The 21550-nt window shown below is 47.6% G+C and overlaps 1 protein-coding gene across 1 annotated transcript in view; it reads left to right on the forward strand.

Annotated features, from left to right (window-relative positions):
• Window positions 1–55: 55 nt before the first annotated feature.
• The window catches only part of VASH2 (vasohibin 2), a 34671-nt gene continuing 13176 nt past the window's right edge, over window positions 56–21550 (forward strand). Inside the window, exons 1-4 of the mRNA XM_083856695.1 lie at window positions 56–408; window positions 5504–5592; window positions 7881–7937; window positions 16263–16337. Of these exons, the coding sequence (XP_083712821.1) occupies window positions 103–408; window positions 5504–5592; window positions 7881–7937; window positions 16263–16337 (527 nt within the window). The 5' untranslated portion in view covers window positions 56–102. The remainder of the gene's footprint in view (window positions 409–5503; window positions 5593–7880; window positions 7938–16262; window positions 16338–21550) is intronic.

Here is a 21550-nt window from a genome sequence, read left to right on the forward strand (position 1 = left end):
GCGCACAAATAGACACAGACACATACATAGAGAGCCGGGCGGCGGCGAGGCCGCGGGGCACATCCCGGCAGCGGCGCCGGTCCCGGGCATGGGCGCGGGGCCATGACGGGCATGGCGGGCGGAGGCCGCGGGTGCAGCCGGCGGGCGGCGGGCGGCAAGGAGGGGGGCCGGTCCCGGAGCGCCCAGCCGCGGGCCACGGGCGGCGGCGGCGGCGGCGGGAGCGGCGGGGGCTCGGAGGAGGAGGAGCAGGAGCAGCAGCGGGACGGCGGCTCGCTCTTCCTGGTCAACAAGAGCGGCTTCCCCATGGACGGGCAGACCTGGGAGCGCATGTGGGGCCACGTGGAGCGGGTGCACCCCGACGGCGGCGCCGTGGCCGCGGCCATCCGGAGCGCCACCCGCCTGGCCCGGGTAAGGCGGGGCCGCCCGGGGTCCCCTGGCGCGGGAGGGGCCGGTGACAGCGGGCCCGAGGGGCTCTGAGCGCCCCGAGCCGCCCGGACGGCAGGCAGGGAGGGAGGGGTGACACCGCAGCCCGCGGGATGCGCTCGGGGCAGCGGGGAGAGGGATGGGGCATCTGCTGTCCCTGGAACGGGATGCTATGGGGCTGCAGCTGGTGTGCTGGGGAAAAAAACAGCAAGAAAATCGCTCCTTTTAGCTTGGGGAGAAAAAAAAGGCGTAAAACAAGAGTTAAAAGAAATCTGAGTGAAGCACTTTGTGCAATTTAAAGCAGGTTTTTCTTTTCCTTTTTGGAGCACAGGCGTTTCCTTAAGCGCAGCGTTGCTCCTCAAATGTAACAAGGGATTTAAAACTCAGACATTTCATTTCCAGTCTGTGGAAAGATTCCAGATGCTTTTGTCTGGTACGTTCCTCAGTACAAGCCCCAAACAGCTCTGCCTCACCCGAATCTTTTTTCCTCCAGCCACCAAATAAATTGTTGAGGTCTGCTGTTGTTCCAAGGCTTCCCGACACTGTGCTGTGTTACTGATCACAATGTCTTTAACACTCTCTCCTTTGGCAGACTTTGAGCCTGATTCACTCCTTGCATCAGGCAGCATTAATGTGAGCTGACCACTGAGGTCTGGGTTGATTCATTCCCCTCTGAGTGCAGGGGTGAGATGGTTGGACTGCTGTTGTCATGGTCCAGGCTGTCAGGGATACTGACATGAGCCATATGCCTGTTCCTTTCTTGGAGCAGAAAGGCAATTCTATGCACAAGGGAGTTGAAAGCTTATTGTGTAGGGCTGTATTGAGAAGGTGCTTGTCAAATAAGATGTGGGCTGAAAAGGCCTTTCATCTCTCTTCTGCAATGTTTAGTCCAGTGCAGGTGCAAAAGGGACGATCTCTCTCCACTCTGCTCTTCTTGTGCTGGAACCAGCCTTTGTTTGGGTGGGGGAGCATATCCAGCTAAAGAATAATCAGGTTATGCTGACTTTGTGGTTCCTTGCTGTGGTTCATCTTGTACTTACACAAGCACTTGAGGTGGAAATGAAGGGGCAGGGAGAGGGCAGAACTTCTTGTTTCAGCAGCCTGACCAGCTTAGGCCAGTCTGGATGGCCTGCAAGCCCATTTGGTGTTAAGAGATGGCAAAGCACGTGCTGGACTTGACTTTCATCCTTTACTTCCCAGCTCCAGAGCGTGTAACTTTTACTGGTGACACCCGTGGTGACTGACAAAGCATCTGGTGAGAGACACGGCACTGTGCTGGCCTGCACATTGTATTCCTGAGGGAATGTCCCAGAGAGCATTGTCCATGGCTTCTTCCTCAGTGCTGCAGCTCTGGGCTGACTCTCTGTCACACATGTGTAAGCTGAGCAGAATAAAAATTGTTTTGGAATCTGCCTGGCCAAACCATTTGACGGTGATGATCAGTGAATGTCCAGTGCTGTAGGAGTTGTGCTCCTCCAGCACTGCCTGGAAGCAAAATCCCTGTTACAGTGATTAATTTCTTCAGGGGCAGGAGGACCTGGTGCCCTCTGTGATTAAGTAGCTCTTGCTAGCTAAGTGTGGGACCCATGGGGTCAGAAAGTACTTTGAGGACTACCTGGGCCTTATTAGGGCCAACACAGCTGAGGTGAGCAAATGAAGGTTAGGAGCAGGGGGTTTTTTTTGCCACAAAAACCCCTGGTAGTGGGTTACTAAAGCTGTAGTGGTGATTTCTGGGTCAGAGTAGGAATGTGAGTAGAGACTTGTTCCTTAAATGGTGGTACAAATTTTTTAATTGCCTTATGCTGCTGGATATGTGTCACCCTGCAAAAGACCAGGTACTGCTGTTTGGGAGTGATGAGGGAGACTTATGCCTGTGAGAAGATGATTTATAATCTGCTTGCATTGGTAGTTGGTTCAGGCTGAATGAGTGGCATGTGCAACTGCTCCATTTCTGCATCTGATCTGTTCTTAATCCCTAGTGATGGGAGAGAGTTTTCATCCCCTCTCCAAGGAGCTCCACTTGATTGCTCTAATCATCTTGGCATTAGTCTCAGCAATCATACACGCAGGGTGGTAAGTAGCTTCTGACTGTGTCAGTGAGGATGTCCTTACTGGAACAGATGCAAACTGCAGAGGTGCGGGGCTGTGTCTCTCTCAGGAGGCAGAGTCCTTACAAAAAGCTGGCTTATCTGCAAGGGCAGTTTTGGAACCTGTGTGGTCCCCACCTCTGGCTGTTGGCTTGAGCTCTGGGAATAGTGCAGGCTTACAGTTTGGAAGGGCTGTGCAGTCCTTTACCTGTGCTGTGATCTTTGGAATATTTTGAGATATTAATAAATTAAATCTCTCAGCAGCTTTGAGGACTCTTGCCTGTCAGCTTCATCTGTGCTGAGTAACAGTGTGCTTGCAGGGGGAGCTAGTAGAAAATGACTTTCTGGTCACTAAGTGAGACAGTGGAATCGGGCAAAATGAGTTTCACACAGGATGTCTGTGGTGAACTGAGACTACAGCGTTTCCAGCCATGGGATGAGTCTCCAGCTCTGCCACGTGGTCTTGCACTGCAGCAGCTCCCCTGTCTGGAGCTGCTGTTCCTTGGAAAAACTGATAGAAGGTCACGGCTTTTCATCTGACTCGTCTCTGAATCTCACTTGCTTTACAAATTCATGGTCTGCAGTGCTGTTTCTGCATTTCCTCTTGCCATCCATTACCTCCTGCTACAAACCCTTGCCTGCTCCTTGCTGCTGTGGGTTCATACCACGAGCTGGAGGGCTGCATCCTCAATCACAACAAAGCTGTGCTTTCCTTCACCTGTTGTATTGTGCAGCTCTGGCTTCTGCTCCATGCTGGGTGGGTGCCCAGGATCAATCCTCCTGCAGCTGGGGCAGGAATCAGGGAGGGAAGAATGTTTGGAAGGAGTAGGAATGGCATGTGGATCCCCACTGCCTGGCCTGGCTGGGGGCGTGTGCGTGTGTGTGTACTGCCTGCCCTGCGCTGGAGAGGGGAGAGCAGTGCTGCCCTGTGTGGGCTCAGGCTTATGGACACTCCTCCCTTCTTGCCTGAGATCTGGAGGGGCTTGGGCCTCCTGGCTCAGGAGCCTGCAGTGGTAACTGGAATATGTTCTAGCCAGTGGGAAAACCCTGGTTCTCTTTCCTAGGCTATGCTCTGCTATCTGACACAATCATCCTCCTTGGATAATGTGATCCCCTTACCTTGGGGATGGGGAGCACCTCACTTGGAGGTCTGAACCTGTCCCCTCTGCTGTGGGTTTCAGGAAGGGCTGTGTCTGTCACACTGATGCTCTGTCCCTATGGGGTGCTGTCCTGGGTCCCACAGCAGGGTGAGGGCTGGGAAAAGGATGAAATCCCCTCCACCTCTGCAGCGGCCAGGCCCCTCACTGGCTGGGGCTCCCATTGCCTCAGTGTGTTGTGTAAGTGCAATGCATGCACCTAGAGCTTCTGTATCTTTGAAGCAAAGGACTGACTATATTGGAACAGAAATGGCCACCCTGGGAAGGTGTGACAGCCCTGCCATAATTCCCTTTGCCAGCTCCTTGTTGCTTCTGAAACATGAGCCTTGTCTGGTGTGTTGAGTCCAGGTCTGCCTTCGTGCTGGAAGGGACAGGTGAATAATTCATCCAGCCCAAACGGGCTGCGTGAGAAAGCAACCTGTGGAACCAAAAAAAAAATGCCTCTAATGAAGAGCTTAGGCATGAAAATCATGATTAAGAAGCGCTAATGAGTCTTGCTCATGACTCCCAGTGGTGAGAGGAGACAGCCCATGTGTGCAGGCGCCCGTGTAGCACTGGGATGGCGGGGGCGAGTGGAAGCCTTGCCATCTGCTTGCCTCTTGCAGTATGTCTCTGAGTGCCAGTAGTGTAGGAATCTCTGCTTTGGTGTTTTTTCCCCCTTCTCCAGGGTGTATTTACTGCTTGACTGTAGTAACTCACTGTGTGTAGTAAATGCTGGGTTTTGTTGCCTTGGGATTACTGGTGCTTGTTCTCTAAAAGCAAACACACAATCTTAATGGAGGTGGGAACTGGAGAGGAAAGTCTGTGTGGCAGAGATGGCCCCATACCACCTTAACTTGCTGTTCTTATCAGTAATTACTGACTTGAAGTGTATTAAGGATGGTGATATGTCACTTTATGAGCTTTAAACTATGGTTATGACGATGTGGGCCCACAGATGCTTTTCTTTGGACCTTGTTGCAGCTGCCCAAATTGCTGGGTCCTGAATTCGAATATGCATTAATATTCAAATAAGCTGCTTCCTCCACTGTGAGAGTTGTGCTAACTTCTTTTTATCCATGCTGCCCACTTTAATATCTGCTGACCCCATATTTTACAGTCTCACCCCTGAAATAAGTGGACTTGGGACAAGGCTGTGCCCCCTTCCTGCTTGTCTGCAGGTTCAGGAACCAAATAGCTGTAGGGATTAAACGTGGATTGAGGGCCTGCCTTCTTAAAATGCTTAGGCACAAGCAGATGTCTTATGAGATTTTGGAAAAATCCCATTATGTTGCCAGTCTATATCTTTAAGTGTCTTAATGTCATTAAATATTTGGGTCCCAGGTGGTCTTCTAGGTGCTGTGCTCTCCCTCCCCAGCAAGTGTGCTGCAGACACATGGCAGATGGGAAATTATACAGCCCAGAATCCTTGTCTCCTTTTATCTTTCTCTTGCAGTAAAGGAGGCCAAAAATTAGACTTGAAATGGCTTCCTGGGGGAGGAAGAACAGCAGAGTCAGTACTGGGACTGCTCATCCCCAAGCTGCCCTGTGCTGGGGGGAAAATGGGAAGCATAGGCTTTCTGTGCTGCATAGGGTGGTGTTTGAGGGATAGTGGCAGCTCTGATGATCAGCCTGCCACGGCCTCTCTGTGCAGGGACAGGGCTGGCTCTGCTGCTGGGGCAGCCCCTGTGGTCAGCAGGATGACTTTGCCTGATGCCTGAGTTCACGTGGGGCTTAAGCCATCTGTGCTGCCGCGTTGTGTGGCACTAAGCACACGCTGCTGCTGGAGTAAATCACTTGTCTGCTCTGCGGGGAGTGGGGGCTGTCTAACCTCTTTATCTTTTTTCTTGTGTCCAGCCCTCAGTGCCGCCAGTGCCAAACTACAAGCTCTCCATGTCAATCCCAGAATGGCTCCAGGCAATACAGACCTACATGAAGATGCTGCAGTATCCTTCTCCAGCGTGTGGTCTCCGGAAAGAAGGCTGACTTGTGCCTGCTGTGATTTAACAGAGCTTTACTGAAGCTTTAGCTGGTAGCAAGGGCTTGGGATCATTTGGGGGTAAAAGGATGCCTCCAGGGATTTGTGATAGCACCAGCAGTGCTGAGCTTGTCATAGCAATCCTTTGGGAGATGTAATTAACTTTAAATTATACTGAAAAATTTAACTGAAGTGTCATTGGTAGGAATAGAAGTGCTTATTTTGAAGTTGATTTATGAGGATATTATGATCGGACCACGATGCCTGGAGAAATAATATGGCATCTCATTATAAAGCGACTCAGAGAGAGCCAGTGTTGTGGCAAACCCTCTCTCTCTCTGCCTTGGCAGCCCCTGAGGATTGCCTGTGTGCTCAACCTGTAGGGAGTGCTTGTCTCTGGGCTGGGGGGTACAAGCAGCTCTCCTGACCCCAAGGTGGGCAGGCTTGCCTGTGATGCAGGAACTGACCAAAGGAATTCCAGATCTCCCACCTTGCTTGGGGAGGGAGGGGGGTGTTCATCAGTGATCTACACATCTCTCTGGTCTCTCTGCCACTGCTCCACGCCCAATTCCTGACTTTCCATTGCTGACAGATAATTTCGGAGAAGGTTGCTGGCCCAGATGCTGCTCTTCTGTTTCCCTTTTTTTCTAAACTCTGCCTTTTTGTGTATGTGTGTGTGGGGAAACAGTGGGGATGAGGAATGAGTGTTAAGTCCTGGTAAGGACTAAGAAAGCATATGGGTGGCAGCTGGAAGAACATCCCAAAATAGCAGGTGTGGTTAGCTTGGTGGGGAATTGTGGTTGGGATCAAGGCTGCAGCAGCTGCCATGGGGAGGGAGGCTGGGGCCTTCCTGCTCTGCAGGGGGGGTGGTGCATTTCTCTTCTTTGTGGCAGCCACTTGGCCAGGAGAAGAGGCTTGTTGCTCACTGGGGTTGTGCCAGATGGGATACCATGTCATACAGAGCTCCAAAAATTACATTATCCATCACCTCACCCCGTAGTGGTTTTGAAATCCTGTATTCTGCTACGTGGCAAGAGCTGGCCTTAGGCACAGGGTTTGAATCTGTGTTCAGAAAAGCTTCAGAGTGGGCTGGAGAGCAGTGTCTGAGCTTCCTTTGAGGGCTGAAAGAGGATGTATGCTTTGTGCAGAGCACCCTGAAAGGGCCTCATGAGTTAGGTTTTGAAGGCAGGAGGGAAGTAAAGCCTTGTTTGTTGAGCACTCTGAACTCTAATTGAAGCCAGTTCAGAGCATCCTGGTGAGAGCTGGAGTTTTTATTTAGGCTGTAGTTATACATCCAGCAGCTGTGCTATTTATGCCTTGCAAGCAACTCTTTGCTTCCATGGGGTCACCTGCTTGTGCCCTGGTGTCTGCCCTGGTATCACCAGTTTTACTGGCATGAGCATTCTGGTGGAAGTAGAATTTGGGTACTAGGTTAGGAAAGAGACTCAACTGGAAAAGTGACCTAGCAAAAGTAAAAGTAAGAGCAGTGTTGTTTGGGTTTTTTTACAAAACTTTATTGGGTTTTTTGTTTTGGTTTTGTTTTTACTGAACAGATTGTTTTCCTGGTCTGATTTGTTGCATTGCAGTAATGCTCAAGGAGCAGGGAAGAGGCTGCTTTTGGTGGTGCTGCTGTGTGGCAGCCTGTACTTCTAGGCAAGTGGTGCTGAGATTTGGTTAACTGTCTGCTGGCATCATTTGTGATGAACTTTTCTACTATTAATGTTAGCTGATGACTCTGCCTTGCACCTAGCTGGTTGTTTTCATTTCAAGAGCATCATATTCTTTAGAGAATGGTTTATATTTTCTAAGTGTGAATGGATGCACCTACAATGGTTTTGGTTGACAGGTTATGGGTGATCCATGTGGCTGATGGAATTAAGACTTCTAAACCAAATAAGAATTTTCAATCCATGGGTTATGTTGATTGGTTTGTGTAGGCTATGAAAGCTTTCTCTTGCCCAAATGGGAGACTTTTTTCCAAACTTGCAACCTAGTAGTTAGTGGGACCTAGTGTCATTTTAAATGGTCAACCTTAATACTTGACTCTGCACCTAGTGCTGTTAATAGGTCATATAAAACGACAAGTGAAAAGTTTTGCTTTATTTCACATGCCAAGTGTTTCATATCTGAGAGTCAATGGCTTTTACTGCCCGTTTTGTGTTTCAACAGGAACTCAGAACTGAAATTCACCTTTTGATCAGTGTTATTTTATTGCTTGACTGTTCAAGTTACTTTCCTTTAACAGATGAAATACAGATACAATCACACAGGAACACAGTTCTTCGAGATCAGAAAAACCAGACCTCTGAGTGGGTAAGTGCCACTGGAATTGGTCTAGTGCCCTTGTCCCTGATCACCCGGTATTTAAGCACTGCAGCACCCTGGCATGGGAGGGCTGTCTGCTCTGTGCCACAGCTCCTCTGGCAGAACCAAAGCTGCCTCTGTTGCTGCCTTTATGAGGAGTGTCCCAGCTTGCTGCTGGGTGGCAAATGGACCGTCAAGACCAACGAGTGGAAGGGCTGCTCTTGCTCAGCAGCTGTGTGGGAGCTGCTTGGCTGCAGGCCAGAGCTGCATGCACAGGGGTGGGGAAACTCTGCTTACTGGTGTTGGGCTGGGAGGGCTGGGCTGTTTTTCTGAAAACTAAATAAGTCCTGATATTCTGGTTGTGCTGAAATGCCCTTTGCATGTGGTAGGAAGGGATTAGCTGCACAAAATGCAGCAGGAGTTTTGACAACCTGGGCACAGTAGTTTTCCCTGGGGGCTCACAATGGACTGTTTAAGATGTGTCCATGCTTCTGCCTTATTGCTCATCTTGCTGTTCTGTCCGTGTGGTGGACTTGTGCTGACTGGTGATGAGTTGTGCAGTGCAAGTGCATGTGCCCCGGGAGTCTGGCAGCAGAGAACTGGGGTCTCTTGCATGTTAGAACAGCACCATGCTTAGGACAGCTCTTTAACAGAACCTAATAAATTAGCAGGTTAGGGCAGGAAGGGTGTTGACAACATTATGCTTTTATTTTAGGGTGAAATTTAGATAAGCAGAATATAATTACATAGAGTGGTCTGTCTCTAGATCTTCTCAACTCTCTGTCATTAAACTAATGGTCTCTCACTCTAAAATTCCAGTTCCCATCTCAGCTTTGTGCTTCAGGTTTTCATCTTGCTGACAGCAATCTTTCTCACCTCCTTTATCTAATGTTCACTGCTCTGGTGGAGCTAGTTTAAAACAAATCTTCTGCCTTGAATGATAGATGGGTTTACAGAAGCTTAAACCAATTTTCAAGCTGCTCACTCATTTTTAAATTTGTCCCATTACTTTTTTCAAAGGATGAAAATGAATTATGCTCAGCACTTACCACTTAAAAGGTCATTGTCTTCCTGGGCTGGATAAAAGCCTGGCTTACAAGGACGGTGCTCTTTCCCAGAAGGGAACAGATATAGTGCTCACAGCTGGAGATGTGCCTGTGGCTTTGAATCATCTCCCAAGTGGAGCCCTTTCCTCTGTTTATCTGCCTTAGTGTTTGCTTGGGGTCTGACTCCTCTCCTTTTTGCTGCTTGGAACTTCTTGGAATGGGGTGGCAGGACTTCTGTGCAGTTAAGGATGGTGCCCCTGGAAATGGTCCAAGCCCTCAGGGGCTGCCAGCTTTCCAGGCACAGTTGCCTGAATGTGGTGTGTGCTGGACATAAACAGTGTGAAATCCTAAGAGCTGTGCTGCTTTGCTCCTGGATTGGATGGATGGGAATGCTTGGAGGAGGGGAGCTGTAAGGAGCACATGTTGCTGCCCAGATCCTGTTGTACTGCTGTGGGGCTCTAACACTTGCCTGGTCTTGGCTTCTCCAGTTTTGAGAAGGAGAACATGTGCAAGGCTGTGTGAAGTTTCTGTAATTTTATGGAACCAAAATTCTAGTTGTTTTTATGAAACTTACAGTTTCTGGTTTAGATTTTAGATCTTTTAAAATTTACGTGGCCAAGTCAGGAGGATGGGACCAGACACTGTTTTCAGTGGTGCCCAGTGACAGGACAAGGAGCAGTGGGCAGAAACTCAAAGTTTCATCTAAGTATGAGGAAAAGAGTTTTTGCTTTAAGGCTGGCAGAGCACTGGAACAGGCTGCCTGTAGAGGTTATGGAGCCTCCTTCTGTGGAGATATTCAAAACCTACCTGTGCAACCTGCTCCAAATGAACCTGCTTTAGTAGGAGGGCTGGGCAGATGGTCTCCAGAGGTCCCTTCCAGCCCCAGCTTTTGTGATTCTGTGTGAACAATGTGTTGATTGCCCAGTAATGTTGAGGTTTGCAGGAAAGCTTCCCTTTCCTTCATCTGGTGTGAGGCCAGTTTTCATCAAAGCTGAAAAATCACCTACCCCTCCAAGTTTTTTCTTCCTGGGAGGTGTGTTCTACTTTGCAAGAAATCTGCTCCCAGCATGGCAATGACAGGTGTCTTGTGCTGAGGTGACAGGAGCTGCTCTGAGAAATTTCTGTGCTGTGAAAGGCCTCTCTTGCTGCAACACAGCATTTGCGAGTTGGTGGGGCAAGATGCTGAAAGCCTCCAATTGCCACTGGCTCTTGAAAAATGAGGCTGTTCCCAGAGCTTTATTGACACTAAATATATTGCTGATTTCATAATGTGAGGGCTCAAAGCTAATGAAAGTGTTACAAGATCTTTGGCAGCCTCTCTTTAAGACAGCAGTGGCTGGACACAAAGAAGCTGAGTACTAGATGGAATTTGAATATTCATAAATTCATGTGAAAGTGTCCTAAAGCAGCTGGGGCATATTAATGAGTTTTTCTATTATGGAGGGAGGACTAGATATTGTAGAGATTTACTGCCAGCATCAGTGTGATGTATGAGAAAATAAAAATGCGTGGCTGAGCGTAGGAAGAAGAGCATAAATTATCTATAGGAACTCATTAAGGGATATAGTCTTGCTATAACTCATTATTTACAATCTCTTTAAGAAAAAGTCACTCTTACTATCAACTTAACTTTTAGAGTGCCAGACACCACGTGGATTTGTCTAGACTACAGATAGCACTTTTGGAAATGCTAGATTTCTGTTGGCGTAGCTGTGTGAGTTGGGGTGGCAGAGCTGTGAACCTGTAAACTTTGTGTGCTGTTCTTGTTGTACTGGCAAACTGTGTCAGAAAACGTGCTTGGATCTCACCTCTCCTGAGTTGGCTGTATTTGCAGAAAATCCCAATTTATGGTTGTAGCCACATCCACGGAAGGAGTGCTCTGCTAATGCAGGTATCCTGGGACAGTGCCCTTCATGGGCTTCATGATGTACCTTTTTGTACTAAATAGGTAAAGGGCACCCCGTGAAGTTCAGCTCTGCTGATCCCTGTGTGTATGCATGTGATATGAATGTTTCAGACACCTGCAGGACTGGTTTTCCTTTTCCCATGCAGCATTATACTGGCTAAAACTATATTATACTTCTGTTGGTATGACCAGTCTGATAAAAAAAATGGTACTTTTGACTGACATAGCCATTCTTTTTAAAAGTTCCAGGGTTAGATCATGTAGGAGCTTTAGGAAAAAAGTGTATATCTGGATATCTAGTAATATCTGTAACTATGAATTCAATGTCAACAAGCTGTTACTACTGGGTTTACAAGGAGAGATAAGCCCTCTGGAAACTTCTGTTCTAGGATGCAGGCGTGAGGCACAATGAGAAACAAATCTCTTTGTCCCCAGAGGATCTGGGGAGGTGCAGTATTGTACTGTTCCCTCCAGTAAAGTGCCAGCTGAACAGGGGGACCTACAACTGAAGCAGAAACTGATGTTTGGGTAGGTTCTGTGGTCTTTGAGGAATTAGAGGCCAGAAGCTGCTCTGTGAGGAGGGAGAGACATTTAGTGGCTGCAGATGTAATGTGTAATCAATTGCAGTAAAGGAGTGTGATAGGAGCTGTCATGTGGCAGCAGTACAACCAAATAACAGGGAAGGGGAGATGGGGAATAATACTGTTTCCACACACCATGTTATTAAGGAGCACTGATGGGGCTGTAAAGAAAAATGGGCTCATACCATTTCCAGACAATAGACTGCAGAAGGCATTTGAACATCTGCTTCTCTCTGGCACAAAGGGGGAATGTTACAGATACGATGTGGTGTTCAGCATGTGGTGGAAGTGCTTTTGCTCTTGAAACAGTTTTTTAGAAGATTCACAAGATCCATATCTGCTCTGCTGTTTTATCTCCTTTTGCTCCTGCTTGTGCCTTTCGCTTCTCTCTTGGCTTTATTATCATGAATGAAACTGTCAGGAGCCTCAGAAAAACTTGGGAGAGGGAGATTTTATGGACCTCATGCAAAATTCATGGGTCTGTGCAAGGGGAATTTTGTGGGAAAATGTGCTGGAGGTTCTCAATAATAATAATAAAAAATTCAGTCTTGTAGGAGTCTTTCTGGTGAAGGTAATGGGAAGCCTCTCCTGAGCATGGTCATCTCTGAAGGGACTCCAGTGTGGTCAGTGCCAGCTGGTGAGATCCTCCTGAAAACACTGACAGAAATTTGAATCAATTAACAAGGAAGTATCACTATCTGCCAAGGACTAGGTCTTGAGGGAAGAACAAGCAGCCTGTTCCTGTTGGCTACATTTGTTAGAGGCAGAAGTGTTCGCTGTGGTCTGGAATAGAGATCTGCCTGGCAGACATCAGATAGTGGTGTAAATGCCATTTACAGAGAGGGGGGCTGCAAGGTGCTTGTCTTAGACTGTAGCAGTGTCCCCTGAGAGTTCCTGGGAGAGATGGGCTGCCCCCAATGCTCACTGGAGTGTGGGGAGGTAGACTGCGGGCTCATTCCCAGCTGTCTGATATAAGACTGTAAAGAATAGCTATATACGTGGACTCTTCTCAAGTAACTGTCAAGATTTAAAGAAAATCCCAGAAGCAAACCCTGCTAAGGCAGGGAACTGAAATGCTTGATGCTGTTTTTTAATTCTTTTCCACCTTCCTTGAATCTCCATTCACAGGTTTAACTGCAGACTTTCTGATCACTATTAATGTCTGAGACAGTATGATAAGAATTTAGGAGTGAGGGAAAAGAGGAAAAGGACAAATCAAAGAGCACCTATAATGAGCTGTTTTCAAATGAGCTGAATGCTCTGTCATTTGCATGGTCATTTGCCTTAGAGAAGTGACAAGCAGCCTTCAACCATTAATAATGGTGTTAGAGAACATGGGGAGGGTGGGTGCTGAGGAAGGCAAAGATAGCAGCCTTTAAAAAGAATAAGGGGAAAGATAAGTTTAGAAACTTTGAGTTTATCTGCAGTTCAAGGGAAGGGAAAGGCAACATTAATATTGTTGGGCAAGGTTTGTTTCTGAGAATGAGCGTGTAGGAGCTTTTGTCAACAAGGGAGAAGACGTGGATGTAATAACTCCTTGTTTCAGTGTGGCTTTTGGTAAGGCCACATCTTATCTCTGCAGATAAGGCAGGGACCTTGAATCTAAATAAAACTATTTAATATAAGGGCCCAACTTGGTGAAAGGCAGCATGCAGAAAGGGGCACTTTGCCAATCTTGCCTAGCAGAGATTGTCAGTGAGGTGTGCAGTGTCTGACCCAGCTCAGTTTTTCCTTAGTGGTTGGGCAAGACTAGTTGTTTGCTGATGGATCATTTCCAGTCCAGGCTGGACAAGGTGACAAGGCTTTGAAAAGTGAAACTGGGATTTTCAGAGTGATCTCTTGGGCTGGAAAAAACAGGAGATAATTTAGTGAGGGCAAACACATTGGAGGGTTTGGGAATAGCCAGCTGTGGAGAGCAAAAAGCTAGTTTTGCAAAGAAGAAGCTGAGCTTAAAAAAATAAAAGAAACTGAACAAAATTCACCAAAAAAGCCCAGCCAAAAGATCCCCACCTCTAACAAAAAACCAACCAACCCACAAAAAACCCCCCACCAAAAACATCAACAAAAAAACCCCACAAAAAGCCACCAGCAGCCAATTCAGTGTGGGCCAACAGGGAAAAGCCAACAACACTCTGGCTTGGTTGCAAATATGCCATGAAAGATGGATTCAGAAGGAAATTGGTCTATTTGTACTGTTGTGGGCTTAGCCAAATGACTGTAAGAAGTGAGTTGATTGAAGGGATTGCAAAATTGAAAGAAACAAATGTTGTCCTAAAATCATAACCTAAGGGGGAAGCTTTTAGGAGAGTGAAGGAAGAATTAAATAAAAATCAGTGTCTGCTTTGCCATTTTTACAGAGGAGAGGGTCGATTAGTCTTTTGCATATACAAATGTCTGTAGCAAGAGGAGAGATGATGAATGGTCTCCATGCCCACTGTGGGGAGCAGAAATAGCTCCTGGTTTAATTTGCAAAAAGGGAAGGATTTAGTTTAAACATCAGGGGACCTTCTTAGATGCAAGGTTAAGTATAGGATAGATTAGCTGGTGGGTTCCTAGGCTTTTGAGAAGCCAGTTGAAAGTAGACTGAAAAATAATCTGTGAGGAGTGATTTAGATTTGGCTTGTGCTGCCTTGGGCAGAGTAGTGGCTTGGGAATTCTCCAGGGGCTCTGCTTCCAATACAAACACAGGGTTTAAGGCCATGCTTTGACTCAAGCTTGTTAAAAGTGGAAGAAGAACTCTCAGTGGCTGTTGAACTGGGTCATGCACATAAACGCTGTGGTCTGTGCTGTAAAAGCAGAGAGAAAGCAAACTGTTTGCAGGGTACTCCCCGGGATTCCAGGGTGGATGTGTGTGGGGGCACAGCCTGCCCCAGGAGTGCAAGTGGGTGCTGGTTTGCTGACAACCTGGTGGTGCCTCCTGAGCGAGGCTGCCCTCGCACAGACCCTCATCCTGCTCCATTGGCATCTCTGAGCTACCAGGTCCTGCTGCAGCTCCTGAATCCAGGTGCAGGTTACTGTGTGTGCCTGGGGAGGAGATGCTGCCCCTGCCCCTCAGGCCGTGTTAATCAGGCATAGGTCACACCAAATGGCTTGCAGATAAATGGTTTTACAACTCCACGTATTTCCTCATGATGCACAATCATAATCAGCCTTTTTTCTTTTTTTTTTTTTTTTTTTTTTGTCACTCCCATGTAGTTAGAAGATAGGAAATTCAATGAGTTATCTTGAGTTTGTGGATACCTCCCATGCCTCATCTGCACATAACACTTCTGAGACAGAGACAGGGCTTTGCAGTGGCCACTGTGGTGACCAGCAGGAAGCCTCTGTGGGGGATGAAGGAGCCCCATTGTGTGCCCTCCCCAGGGCTGCTCTGTGCTTCCAGCAGCTCTCTGGCCTTCTGTGGCTGATTGTGAGTGTGGAGGAGGCAGGCAAACTCTAATTAGTCTTCTGTACTGCAGGCAGAGTGTAAGGGGTGGTTGTTTACAAATGAAAAGATAATTTCTGACTTGGATAAATGGGACGTGGAATGGCTGTGACAGGCTGTAATAGCAGTGGAAGCTCTGTTGTCACTTGAATTCAACACAAGGTTTAAAATGCATGAGGTGTGTGAATCATAAAGTGGGGGAGGCAGACTCTGATGGTTTCAGATGCATATTTTCATAATCTTCTCTAATACAAATATTTTTTGTCATTTAATGTTGTGTTTCCTTAGAGTAGGGATCTGTTTACAAAGCTCTTCCCTGAGAAAGGATATGGATAGAGAAGACTGCAAAATAAAAGTTATCCTTTGGCTTAGTTTTCAGCTGCACTTCTATTTGGGGGGTGGTTTTTTGATGTGGCATTGGATGTGACTCTTCTGGCCTTTTTTAGGCTGCTTCCAGTATTTTTATTTTTTTTCAAACTGTCCAGGATTTCAAGATTTGTTTTTGAAAGGGAGTAGGTTACCTACTAGGTTAATAGTGCAGTGCCAGTCTGGCATAACAGCTTTCTCAGCTGACCTGAGGTTGCTTATTGCTTGTCACAGTGTTGTCCCTGTCAAATAATTGTACTCCAGAGACAGTGTCTAGATTGTAACTAAACTTTGGGAACTTGCAAAATCCTGGGCATGCATAGTTTCCTGCACTCCTGCAGGGAATTGTGTCAATTTTGCCACTTTTCCTGTCCACAGGAGATGTGGAGCAGCAGCAAGACAATAACTCAGTTTGCAGGGGTGTGAAGTGTCTGTGTTGGTCGAGCTTTCTGCAGAGCAGACTTTGATAAAATGGCAATTAATTCTGGTCTGCAGGCATAGCTATGGGACTATGGAGGCATTTGTGGCTTTTAGGGAGCCATGTAACCATCCTCTCTCTCCTGGTTTGTTTGCTTCTGTGTTTTTCCTCCAGAGGAGAGCCGGGGTTATTTTGAAAATAAGTTAAACTCAGTCCTGCTCTGGGAATTCCATGATTGCCAGCTTGTGCAGTTCAGTGGGGCATTGTGTTCCAGTCTGAAGTGATGCTCAGGGAGTTGCTGCGAGAGGCAGAGAGGACTGCATTCCTCCAATCCACCTTCAGAGGCTGGAAAGCACTGGGATGCCAGATTTTTTTTTTTTTTTTTTTTTTTTTAATTTTTTTTTTTTTTTCCTCCAGTCATCCTCCAGAAGTTTACAGGACTCTGACAAATCATAGAAGGAGAAAATCAAGTTCACCAGCTCTTGCTGAGATAAGAACTGGAAGTGCCTGGCTCTTGGTCTGTGAGAAGACATTTTGATTCCTGTCAATTGCTCTGCCTGGAAGGACTGAAAACTGTTTTGTTTTTGTTCTAGGTTAATGGAGACAGCAAAAGAAATGACCAGGGAGTCCTTACCTATCAAATGCCTTGAAGCAGTTATCCTGGGGATGTATCCTTTCACATGCCTGTGACTTTTTCCACTGCAGCTCTGTTTAACACATTGCCCCTCACAGATGGTGTTTGAGAGGGTTGCAGCCAAAGGTGAGTGCCAGCAGCTTGGGGAGCTGCCCTGGTATTCATCACCAAGTTGCTGAATTGCCTGGGCTTGTAGATGGGAGTTGAGATGCTGTGTGCCAGTTCACAGGTGTTGTGGTTTGGCCATGCAGACTCTGCCTCCTGCCCTGGTAACCCGCGTAATGTCAGGATCTGAACCAAAGTGCCCAGATAAGTACCTGTCTACACAATCCTTGTTTCTTTTGTTAGCATTTCTCTGTTGGTTGTTGTTGGAGCCTTGTAACACCCGAGGAGTGTGGGTTGTGTTCTGTGTTTGTCTGATGTTTACATGGCCAAGTCGTGTTAGATTTGTCTCTGAACCCGCAGCTGTGCTTTGTGCAGACACGTGTGTGTTACAGTTAAACATCTGAGCTTCCCCTTAACATAATGCTTGCTTCCTACTTAGTCTGCAGTCATTGAGACACTGACTTGCTTCTCCACCCTCTGGTGCTGTCACTGATAAATCAACCTGCTCCATCCTAAAACACTGGAGGAGGGCAGGGCAGGGCTGCAGGAACAGGTTGCCAGGCACATCTTGTCAGAAATGATCAAGTTTCATTTAAAACAAATCCCAACTAACAATAAGCTCCGAAGCAAACCATCTCCTGGGATGTCTCTGCAGCGTTTTGCTGGCTGCTGCTGCCCCCTCCCGTGGGAAAAGGAGCTGGCAGAGCCTGGCAGGTAGTGCCTGTGGGAATCGATGGCTGCTGGGGGGAGGGAAGGGGATGGGCTGAGCAATGTGTGCCAGGGATAGACCTCGGGTTCCAGTCCGAGAGGTGGCTCTGGCTGACAGGGTTTCCCCTGGGAATGCTGACAGGCTCTGCATGCACCTGGAGGGATTAGGGTCTTGGGGGCTTGATGGCAATGAGAGACTCAAAGCCCTTTCAGAAGGAGAAATCATAGATTATCCTGAGTTGGAAGGAACCCACAAGGACCATCGAAGTTCATGCCTTGTGTTGTCCAAATGTTTCTTGAGCTCTGTGAGGCTGCCTGGTGCTGTCACCACTTCCCTAGGGAGCCTGTTCCAGTACCCAACCATCTTCTGGGTGAAGAACCCTTTCCTAATATCCAACCTAAACCTTCCTGACACAGCTTCAGGCCATTCCCTCAGGTGCTGTCACTGGGCACCACAGAGAAGAGATCAGTGCCTGCCCCTCCTCTTCCCCTCATGACGAAGTTGTAACTGCGATGAGGTCTCTCCTCAGTCTCCTCCAAGGTGAACAAGCCAGGTGACCTCAGCTGCTTCTTGTATGGCTTCCCTTCAAGGACCATCTTCATTGCCCTCTTTTGGATACTCTCTAATACATTTATATCCTTTTTATATTGTGGATCCCAGAACTGCCCCCAGCACTCGAGGTGAGGCTGCCCCAGAGCAGAACAGAGTGGGACAGTCCCCTCCCTTGCCCAGCTGACCATCCTGGGCCTGATGCCCCCCAGGACAGGGTCGTCCCTTCTGGCTACCAGGGCACTGCTGACTCATGTTCCCTCTCTGTGGTGCTGCTCTCTAGCCTCTCATTCCCCAGTCTATCCACACAACTGGGTGTGCCCTGTCCCAGGTGCAGAATCTGGCACTTCACTTGTTAAACTTCATAGGCTGGTGATTGCCCAACTTTCCAATTTGTCAAGGTCTGTCTGCAGGGCCTCTCTGCCCTTGCGGGAGTCAGCAGCTCCTCCCAATTTTGTGTCATCAGCAAACTTACTAAGCATACCTTTGAGTCTTGCATCCAAGTAATTCGTGAAGATATTGAACCAGCCTTAGAATTGAACCCTGTAGAACCCCACTAGTGAGTGGTTGTCAGCCTGAAGTAACCCCATTTGCTGTAACCCTTTGTGTCTGACCCTTGAGCCTGTTGCTCACCCATTGTGTAATGTATTTCTCTAGCTGTATGCTGGATATTTTGTCCAGGAGAATACTGGGAGTAACAGTATTGAAAGTTTTCTCGAAGCCCAAAAAGTTTACATTAACTGATTTCTCCTGAAGTGATGTCAGTGGATCTGTTATGCTTGTCCTTGTGTCAGGGTTGTGTCCCAAACTATTTGAGGATGAAAGGAATAGGGAAAGTAATCCCCAGGTGGAGCTGATGCTGCTCTGAAGTGTCAGTGTGGCTTGCAGTGCTGTATTTCTAGCAGTGAATTGATTATTCCATATATCACGGGAGCAAAGGGTGATTAGTGGCCTACAGATAATGATGATAACCTGAAAGTGTTGTTGCTGGTTTTTCACTTGCCTCAAAACTGACTTGTGGGTTCAGTTTGGTGTTTTTCTTTTTTTTTTTTTTTTTTTTTTTTTTTTTTTTTTTTTGAGACGTGAGGGAAGCAAAATAGTCAAAAGCTATATTTTTCACTATTTGTTGTCATTTGAAGTTTCTTCAGAGTTAAGATGTGTATGAATTTTTCTGTCTCTAGATGCTAATTAAAAAACCCCAAACTTTGGGCAAACTTTAAAAAATTAAGAAGGTTTAGCCAGGGGAGAGTGTGGGACAGGCTTGTCTTTCTAGGACTTCTGCTTCCTGCCTTGGAAGTCTCTGTCTGAGAGCAGGGACTGTCTGCTAGCTGCTGGTCCAGTAATGGATGCATTTAAGTTTACAAGATCCATTCACTATAAACTCCAGGTATTTTGCTTGAGGTGTGGGTACACAAAGAGTGCAGCAGTGGTGGGTGGATGGGCCACCTGAACTTGTGTGTCTGGGAAGTGGCTGATATGGAGCCTGTGCCCATATGGAACCTCATAGTGCTGTGGTGCATGTGCAGCATGAGGGGCTTTGGGGAGGCATCTTTGGCATGGCAACGTGGGGAAGTTTGCTGGTTTTTGTCGGCTGTGAGATTTGGATACAGACATGGTGAGGCCAGCAGCATTCCAAGGTCAGGTGCTTTCCAGAGAAGATGTGCTTACCTCTCCTGAGTTTCCAGCCAGTGCCTTCACACAGGCCTGAGCTGAGCAGCCCTCTGTGTGTGTGTGTGTGTGTGTGTGTTAACCTCTGGTTCCATTCCATGTATCTGGAAATAAGGTACTGCTGTGTTTTGTGTGCTGGCAGGCCTTGGGTGTTGCTTGGATACTGGAAAAGCACAGCCCACTCAAAGCAGTGGACCCTCGGTGTGAGCCTTCCTTCAAAGGCTGGCTCTTGCAGAGCGGCTTAGTGAGATGTCACTTTAATTGAGCTGCTCCCTGGCTTGTGCAATTGCCTTTTACTGTGTGACTTCTTATAAAATGCCTCTATAATCCTTCTTGGTGCAGAATTAAGTTTTGCATAATTGCCTCTGCACTTGATCTTGAAGCCTTTTTACAGGGCAGCGAGGTAAAGTACTGAGCTACCCTGTCTGCAAACACCAAGGAAGCAGCTGCTCTGAGATGACGAAAAGCTCAAGCAGATCTTCCAGTATTATTTTGCAGCAGTCTGCACAGCTCTTTTTCTCTGTGTAGCTGTCTGAACTGGCTTCATCTCTCTCTGCTTACATGATCTGCTTGTCAGTGCCTAACCAGAAGCATTCCTCCTGCTGTCTTCCCCAGGGCATTTCTCAGTTCAGTTGTAAATCAGCTGAGTAATGGTGCGTTCAGCCCACTCTTTCTGAGCAAAGATCTAATTGATTTGAGCTCATGAAAGGGAATAGTAAAACAGAAGGTGCCAAGGGAATTTTATCTGCACTGCATTCACTTTATTAAAACGTGGAGAGCAAAATATCAGAGAGGGAGGAGGGAAGCTGCACACTGCATCCCTCCTTGGGGAGTTTTGTGGGGCACATCCACATTGGCTGAGCATAAATCACTCCTGTTGCCTTCAGCGTCCCCCTCCTAGTTCATGTGAGGTAACGCTTGGACCTGGGCAGGGTATTAAAGTCCCTGGCCAATAATATCATTAAACAAGGAAGAGAAGAGCAGAAGTGCCTCAGGAGCAAGGAATTATTTAGTAGCTTCTGCACTGTTCCCTGTGTGGATGCAATCAATGGAGGATGTTTATCACCACTGGAAACCTGGGTCCATCCATCTCCTCCAGGCCAGCAGGTACATTTCTGGACTGGGAACGAGTGTTTTCAATAAGGGGGAGAGTTTCTTGCAGTCATTGCAGGATATTGATATCTGTGTAGTGCTCCTCTTCGCCTCCTGCATGCTTGTCTATAGCTTGACCCACTTGCTAACTGAAATATGGGAAGATCATGCTGAGTATCTACAGCCCCTGTGGTGGCTGTGAAGAGCTGGGAGAGAGCTTTTAATTGCTTACATTGTCATGGTCTAATCTCTCACTGTAGCCAAGCACTGGAGAGAAGGTTTCTCAATCTGAGGGATGTCACCCTGGCAGTCCTGCTTTGGGAAGCTAAACCAGCTGCTTGACCCTTTCCTGCATGGACCCTGGAGCTGCCAGGGGGAACTCTGGGCCATCTGTGTAGACAACATCCAGATGCGGGCTCAGTAGCACTCTGCCTCACAGTAAGCAAGGCCGTGGGAAAGGCTGTCTGACTCCAGTTGGAAACCTCTCTGAGGTTTATTGCTGGTGGTTGGGGGCCCTCTGAGCAGTTGCTTGGAAAAACAACTCTTCTGGTTTTACTGAAGTCTTATTGATGGTTTTGAAGTTCGAGATTTATTTTCCTCCAGCTCCACATGCTGCTCTGTGCTAGCAGCTTCAGCATTGCTGATGAAACTGGAGCTGCTTCCTTGCTCCCCAGCCTGCTGCCATCCCTCCAACTTGCTGCTGCCCAGTGGCACTTGCTCATGGCCCCAGCCCATGGGAGTGGCAGAAGAGGGGAGAACCAGACACCCTGTAGTTTTCTGTGCTCATCTTGACCAGGCTTCAGCAAAAACACCCTTAACTGGGCTCTTAAGACATGAAGCACTGCCCCTTTTCAGGTATAGATTCCAGCACTTGCTCTTGATAAATGTTGTGTGGTTGGTGGTTGCCCATCTCTTGAATTTGTTGAGGTCTCTGCAGCACCTCTCTGCCCTTGAAGGAGTCAACAGCTCTTCTCAGTTTGGTGCTGTCCCCAGACTTAATCCTTTGAGTTCTGTGCCATGTTGTTAATGAAGATGTTGCAGAGACCTGGGCTGAGGATGGAGCCCTGCAGGACCCCTCTAGTGACTGGACTCAGGGCCGATGTTACCAATTCACTAGGACTCTT

This window comes from Zosterops lateralis (assembly GCF_965231275.1).
Source record: "Zosterops lateralis genome assembly, chromosome: 3".
NCBI classification, from domain to species: domain Eukaryota; kingdom Metazoa; phylum Chordata; class Aves; order Passeriformes; family Zosteropidae; genus Zosterops; species Zosterops lateralis.